The sequence below is a fragment of the Penaeus japonicus genome, unplaced genomic scaffold, assembly GCF_977035675.1.
Source record: "Penaeus japonicus unplaced genomic scaffold, GWHDUDI00000001_assembly GWHDUDI00000013, whole genome shotgun sequence".
NCBI classification, from domain to species: domain Eukaryota; kingdom Metazoa; phylum Arthropoda; class Malacostraca; order Decapoda; family Penaeidae; genus Penaeus; species Penaeus japonicus.
This window is the reverse complement of record NW_028234415.1, coordinates 21,237,950-21,245,449: the sequence shown is the minus strand read 5'-3', so window position 1 is coordinate 21,245,449 and position 7,500 is coordinate 21,237,950. Positions and strand designations below refer to the sequence as shown.

Genomic DNA, 7,500 nt, shown 5'->3' with positions numbered 1-7,500 from the left:
GAACTTTTAAGTTTACTCTGAAAGTTTCGATATGCGCTGCAAATCTCAAATTAAACTCTCGTCCTATATGCAGACCATATTCAAATATAAATCGAAGTGAAATGATCATTTTTGAGAGAAAATTCTATAACAAGAACACAGAAATATCAATAGCCAGAACCAGCCAGCGCTGTCACCGCCCATGAACAATCAGTCACAGCTAATGCCTCTCTTTGCGCAGCTCGGCATCGTCGCTCACGAAATCGGACACGCGATGGGCTTCTTCCACGAACAGTCCCGCCCCGACCGCGACTCCTACGTCCAGGTCAACGAGGACAACGTCGTCGACGGCAAGCAGTCCCAGTTCGAAAAGCAGACCACCTCCATCGACACCTACTCCGTCCCGTACGACTACACGTCCGTCATGCATTATGGCTCGAAGGTCAGTCGTGCGAGTGGCAGGGATGCTGCATCTTCCTTCGTTCTCGTTGGCGTTGAGTTAGTGAGGAGGGGGGGGGGGGAGGCGACGAGGATATTCTTACAACGGCAACGACTGTTTGTTCTTTTTCAGTTCTTCACCAAGAATGGCAAGTTCACCATCGCCACCCTGGACCCCATGGCCCAGGAGCTCATAGGATCTCGCGCGGGCCTTTCTCACTACGACAAGTTACTCGCCAACCGCATCTACTCCTGCCTCGGTGAGTGAACGCCGTCGCGAGCGAGTGGTTGCGTTCGTCGCACCTCCGGCCCCTTGCTTCTTCGTCTCATATTATTGTCGCACGAAATTCAGATGGTACATAAATATACATATACATACACACACACACACACACACACATACACACACACACACACACACACACACATTATAAATATATAATATATATATATAATATATATAAATATATAGGTTTATATATATATATATATATATATATATATATATATATATATATATACACATATATATACATACACACACATATTTCCTTTCTACTAATACCTGGCATCCGTTGGCCTTCCAAAGACACGTGGCTGACTCAGTGCGGGCTCAGCAGCGACCCGTGCCAGAACTTCGGGTACACAGGGAAAGAATGCAGCTGCGTGTGCCCATCAGGGACCTCGGGAACAAATTGCGAGATTACCACTGCTGGTTACTATGGTAACTATACCAAGTGAATTAGATCGCATCTTGTTATATTCTTATTGTTAAGATCATCATCAGTCTCATCTTGATTGCTTTTGTTGTAATTATTATCATTATTATCATTATCGCTATCATTATCATTATTATTATTATCTTCGTCAATGAGAGAGATGGAAAAAGAAGAAATCATTCAGAGCAATTAGGAAATAATTGATAAATATATGTAGCGAAAATAAAATAAAAAGATGACAACGAATTTATTTCTGAATATGACTAAACTAAGCTCTCTCTCTCTCTCTCTCTCTCTCTCTCTCTCTCTCTCTCTCTCTCTCTCTCTCTCTCTCTCTCTCTCTCTCTCTCTCTCTCTCTCTCTCTCTCTCTCTCTCTCTCTCTCTCTCTCTCTCTCTCTCTCTCTCTCTCTCTCTCTCTCTCTCTCTCTCTCTCTCTCTCTCTCTCTCTCTCTCTCTCTCTCTCTCTCTCTCTCTCTCTCTCTCTCTCTCTCTCTCTCTCTCTCTCTCTCTCTCTCTCTCTCTCTCTCTCTCTCTCTCTCTCTCTCTCTCTCTCTCTCTCTCTCTCTCTCTCTCTCTCTCTCTCTCTCTCTCTCTCTCTCTCTCTCTCTCTCTCTCTCTCTCTCTCTCTCTCTCTCTCTCTCTCTCTCTCTCTCTCTCTCTCTCTCTCTCTCTCTCTCTCTCTCTCTCTCTCTCTCTCTCTCTCTCTCTCTCTCTCTCTCTCTCTCTCTCTCTCTCTCTCTCTCTCTCTCTCTCTCTCTCTCTCTCTCTCTCTCTCTCTCTCTCTCTCTCTCTCTCTCTCTCTCTCTCTCTCTCTCTCTCTCTCTCTCTCTCTCTCTCTCTCTCTCTCTCTCTCTCTCTCTCTCTCTCTCTCTCTCTCTCTCTCTCTCTCTCTCTCTCTCTCTCTCTCTCTCTCTCTCTCTCTCTCTCTCTCTCTCTCTCTCTCTCTCTCTCTCTCTCTCTCTCTCTCTCTCTCTCTCTCTCTCTCTCTCTCTCTCTCTCTCTCTCTCTCTCTCTCTCTCTCTCTCTCTCTCTCTCTCTCTCTCTCTCTCTCTCTCTCTCTCTCTCTCTCTCTCTCTCTCTCTCTCTCTCTCTCTCTCTCTCTCTCTCTCTCTCTCTCTCTCTCTCTCTCTCTCTCTCTCTCTCTCTCTCTCTCTCTCTCTCTCTCTCTCTCTCTCTCTCTCTCTCTCTCTCTCTCTCTCTCTCTCTCTCTCTCTCTCTCTCTCTCTCTCTCTCTCTCTCTCTCTCTCTCTCTCTCTCTCTCTCTCTCTCTCTCTCTCTCTCTCTCTCTCTCTCTCTCTCTCTCTCTCTCTCTCTCTCTCTCTCTCTCTCTCTCTCTCTCTCTCTCTCTCTCTCTCTCTCTCTCTCTCTCTCTCTCTCTCTCTCTCTCTCTCTCTCTCTCTCTCTCTCTCTCTCTCTCTCTCTCTCTCTCTCTCTCTCTCTCTCTCTCTCTCTCTCTCTCTCTCTCTCTCTCTCTCTCTCTCTCTCTCTCTCTCTCTCTCTCTCTCTCTCTCTCTCTCTCTCTCTCTCTCTCTCTCTCTCTCTCTCTCTCTCTCTCTCTCTCTCTCTCTCTCTCTCTCTCTCTCTCTCTCTCTCTCTCTCTCTCTCTCTCTCTCTCTCTCTCTCTCTCTCTCTCTCTCTCTCTCTCTCTCTCTCTCTCTCTCTCTCTCTCTCTCTCTCTCTCTCTCTCTCTCTCTCTCTCTCTCTCTCTCTCTCTCTCTCTCTCTCTCTCTCTCTCTCTCTCTCTCTCTCTCTCTCTCTCTCTCTCTCTCTCTCTCTCTCTCTCTCTCTCTCTCTCTCTCTCTCTCTCTCTCTCTCTCTCTCTCTCTCTCTCTCTCTCTCTCTCTCTCTCTCTCTCTCTCTCTCTCTCTCTCTCTCTCTCTCTCTCTCTCTCTCTCTCTCTCTCTCTCTCTCTCTCTCTCTCTCTCTCTCTCTCTCTCTCTCTCTCTCTCTCTCTCTCTCTCTCTCTCTCTCTCTCTCTCTCTCTCTCTCTCTCTCTCTCTCTCTCTCTCTCTCTCTCTCTCTCTCTCTCTCTCTCTCTCTCTCTCTCTCTCTCTCTCTCTCTCTCTCTCTCTCTCTCTCTCTCTCTCTCTCTCTCTCTCTCTCTCTCTCTCTCTCTCTCTCTCTCTCTCTCTCTCTCTCTCTCTCTCTCTCTCTCTCTCTCTCTTTCTGATTCTCTCTCTCTCTCTCTCGCCCCCTCCCCCCTCTCTCTCTTTCCCTCCCTCCCTCCGTCTCGTTTTTTTTTCTCTCTCTTTCTTTCGTTTTTCTCTCTCCCTCTCCTCTCTCCTCCCATAGTAAAGGTCAGTATCAACCTAAAAATAATATTGGTAGGTAAATATATCAAGGATTGGTTATTGCTAATAACCTAATGTAAATTTGCTTCAAGATTCCCCCTGTTTATGCCTTCGTCTGCAGGGCATCTGTTCAAGTACATACAATACACAGAAATAGGTTCGTGCATGCCGCAGTAAGCATGTCTTCCCCGCAGACACCAGATGCACCAAGAAGATCGTGGCCCCCGAGTGCTACTCCCCGCGAGTGACGTTCAGCTCCTTCAGGCTGTACGGCCGCAGCACCTGCAGCGACGGGGCCTCCTGCTGCTACTTCGACGGGCTCAGGGTCAGCTTCACCAGCCTCGGCACCGGACAGTGGTTAGCGCGATGTCGTGCCAATATCTTTATTTATGTTTATGCTTATATGTAAATACACACACACACACACTTGGTGAACGCTTCTAATCAAAAGATCAAGGATAGATTTTTAAAGTCGACAGTGTTCGTTATCTATTTTTTTCAATTCCGAAGTGGCTAAGCTATGATTTTGCCAAACCACTTCGCCTTAACTGCGACGAATAAACAAAGCAACAAATCCGCAGGTTCTGCGGCCAAGAACTTGCCCCCGGGCGATTCTTCCAAGCGGCCGGCCAGGAGCTGTTCCTTTACTTTGAGACGCGGACCAACTACTACTCGGGCTGGTCAGCCGACGTCTCCTTCATTCCCAAGTCCGGATGCACGCCGACGGCCACAACAACTTCTACTCCAACCACCGCCACAACGACAAGTCCTACTACTACCACAACTCCTACTCCAACCACCACTATTACTACAACTCCTACTCCAACCACCACTACTACTACAACAACTCCTACTCCAACCACCACTACTACTACAACAACTCCTACCACCACCACTACTACAACAACTACTCCAACCACTACCACCACAACGACAACAACTACTTCTACTACCACCACTACTACTACTCCTCCAGCAACCACAACGTCTGTAGCAACGACTACGGTACCGCAGCTAGTTTGTCAGTTAAGAGCAGGTCAGAAGGGCTACCAATGGACTTCCCCCAATTTCGGTGCACAGAATTATCCCAATGATTTCACCTGCACCGTTAGGGGGTATGCGGTAAGTGGATCAATCAATCTCTCTCTCTCTCATTACTCTCCATCTGCATAATGTTTCCCCATTACTTCAGTCAGTATATACTCATTGCTTCAGAAATTTCAGCAAAAGCACGCGTCCACCTCCCTTTTGTTCCATGGTTCCAGATCACCCCGGCGTCAGCGCGGTTCATCCTGAATGCCTTCCAACTGCAGTCGAAGACAAGAACCGGATGTAAAGATTTCGTGAAGTTTGACCTCCCTTACAGCAGGAAGAAAAAGTAGGTTCAAACAGCTTGAGGTCCGAAAGTCAATCAGTCAATAAAAAGCTTTTGATGGATTTTACGCGAGTCAAATATTCTGAGTACTTGCACAAAGTGCATCGGTTTTATACATTGGTGATAGCGTCAGACTGGAAGGGAAACGGCGCTCGAGAAGATACCAAGCAAGCCGAGAATTAAACAAAGCAACTGATTTCAGAATGTGTGGTTCCCGGTCCGGAGTGCTTAAGGTACCAAATTACAAGTTCGAATTGGAGTTCCGAACCAACTCCGCTGTCACCGCTCCAGGGTTTAACATTACCATCGCGGACAAACAGACGTCTTGTCACATGGTAAGGGATATCGAACAACAACAATGCTGAATTATCTCTGTCGTGCCACACATCAGCCGAACATTTTACCATCTTTCTGTTTGTCTGTCTGACAGAAAATTGTGAGGGAGAACCTCGGCGACACGGGCGTCATCCAGAGCCCGCGTTACCCGAACCCGCACGGCAGTAACGCCGCGTGCGAGTGGTGGATTGTTGTGAGTCCTCCTTTGATCTTGTGTAGCTGCCTGATGCATATCCAAGGGCAAATGAATGAGTCTTGAACTTTCGCCTTTTCTGTTTACTGTTTACTTTTTTTAGTTTTTTGGGAGATTGATATCTTAAGAGACTTCTCATTACTTTACAAACGTTTCGCTCCTTCCGTCAATATGTTTCGGCTTCACCCATGCCCTCTTGCAGGCGCCGAATGGATACAAGATCAGACTCGACTTCATCGCCCATTCGACTCGCTGGTCCAGAAACTGCTGGAGGAACTACCTTGTAGTCGACCAGAGAGGAACCAGGTCGTACGGCCGAGAGAACAGCGAGATCTTCTGCGGGAAGACCACGCCGGCGCCTCTCACCTCCGTCGCCAACGAGGTGGATCTCGTCTACATGGGGAAGCGACGGAGCCGTGGCTTCAAGATCCGCTACACCGTCGTCTGACATGTCTTATACATGTCTAGTACGAGATGTTTATATTCACTGAGTAGCATTTCATGACATCCCAAAGTATGCCATGTTTTTGATCATGAGAAACTGTGATTGGGAGATTCTTTCAAGAGTAAAGAGCATCAAAATATCTTGATCTTTGTATATCCAAACACCCAAACTACCGCGGATGTGTTAGTTTTCGTTGCTAAGACTTGCATTCATTTTTTTATATGTTGGATATTTGTCAAGGCTTCCAAATCAATTTTCCTAACCGAGTATCCCAAACCTATTACACTCAGACGTATAGTACAAACGAATATGCCTGAAGCCTCCATTTGCCCCAAAAGGCAATGGAATGTACTACTGTTGCAGGCTTGTTATAATGGAGGAGATGCAGAGTATCATTAACATTATGCAATGTATAGGAGTAGTGGGCGATAATGAATGATACATACAACCATATTCTTGGACGTTTTCTGCGTGTCGTGGCCATGTTATGTTCATGTTGTGTCCATGTTGTGTTCATGTCACGAATGCGGTATTATATTATGCAAAAGTGTGGCATGTTTGTGTTAGCTGCTTCAGGTTTCAGTTGATTGGCACTGTCCAAATGACAAATTCATTAGAGAAACTACAATCATACATAGAACTAACAAAAGATAGTACAATTTTGGTATGAATCCGTCGTTGTACTTGTCCCTAGTTAAAGAACTGACAACCATAATTCACTCTACGCTCGATCAAAACAAACGGGCGAGAGGGATCGTTTGTTTATGAACAGATCTTCCTTATTATGTCTCTGTATATACCGTACATATATGCGTATCTTTAATATATCATACATATAGATTTAATGTATACATATTTTATATAATTTTATAGATTAACTTTACGTTCCTGACTACTTTTACCATTCATTTAACTTCACTCTCCTTCGAAAAGTCCGCCAAAAGGTAAACAAACTCAAAATCAGCAGAGAATCCATGTTTTCTTAAAAGAGTTTGTAATCCAAGTCTAGGACAATGATGCCTAATATATCCAATATGGATATTACTTTCGAAACGTAGTATGCTCATATGAAGTATTGGTAAGAAAAAGTACAGTCAAAATATATATATTTTTTCACCCGTGTAACTAGCGTGACAAGCCTACCCCCTTGTCACGGAGTTTCCACGATTGTTCCAATACTTTCCACGACTTTACCACGCTTTTGACACGAACTCGCGCTTCTAGAATACCAAACGCAGCATGTTCATGGCATGTACACGGCGCGCTTAGAGACTTAGAATACGGCTGATAGTCATATGACAAGCAAAATATCCGTGATGAAAAAATTATTTTGAAAGTGAAATATACTTGTGGACCGAAATCATATACCAGATTAGTCCTCGCCTTTCCTGTCCCGGGTGGTCATTACTGCACAACAGGTCACAAGCAGTAGGAGGGCACGGGAAGAGGGAACGGTATCAAGAGACTAACAATTGACAGGTAGATAGTGCAGTGTCCATTTAATTATGTGCCAGCTCAGTATATGCTAAAACATATTCTCTCTCTTTCTCTTTTTATCTCCCCTCTCTTTCTTTGACTCATCTCTTCTCTACCTCTCTCTATCTTTATTTATTTTACCTTTATTTACCCCATATTCTTTGTTTCTCTTTCTTTTACCTGTCTCTCTCCTTCTCTTCTTCTCTCTCTCTCTTTCTGTGTGATATCCGACTTACAACTTAACCCG

The 7,500-nt window shown here is 45.3% G+C and overlaps 1 protein-coding gene across 1 annotated transcript in view; it reads left to right on the top strand.

The window, feature by feature from the left end:
• LOC122260941 (uncharacterized) overlaps nt 1–5,911 on the top strand; it is a 10,585-nt gene extending 4,674 nt beyond the window's left edge. Inside the window, exons 7-15 of the mRNA XM_086542917.1 lie at nt 221–421; nt 551–677; nt 1,007–1,154; nt 3,603–3,785; nt 4,010–4,550; nt 4,694–4,806; nt 5,006–5,138; nt 5,234–5,332; nt 5,535–5,911. Of these exons, the coding sequence (XP_086399043.1) occupies nt 221–421; nt 551–677; nt 1,007–1,154; nt 3,603–3,785; nt 4,010–4,550; nt 4,694–4,806; nt 5,006–5,138; nt 5,234–5,332; nt 5,535–5,780 (1,791 nt within the window). The 3' untranslated portion in view covers nt 5,781–5,911. The remainder of the gene's footprint in view (nt 1–220; nt 422–550; nt 678–1,006; nt 1,155–3,602; nt 3,786–4,009; nt 4,551–4,693; nt 4,807–5,005; nt 5,139–5,233; nt 5,333–5,534) is intronic.
• Nucleotides 5,912–7,500: the final 1,589 nt, after the last annotated feature.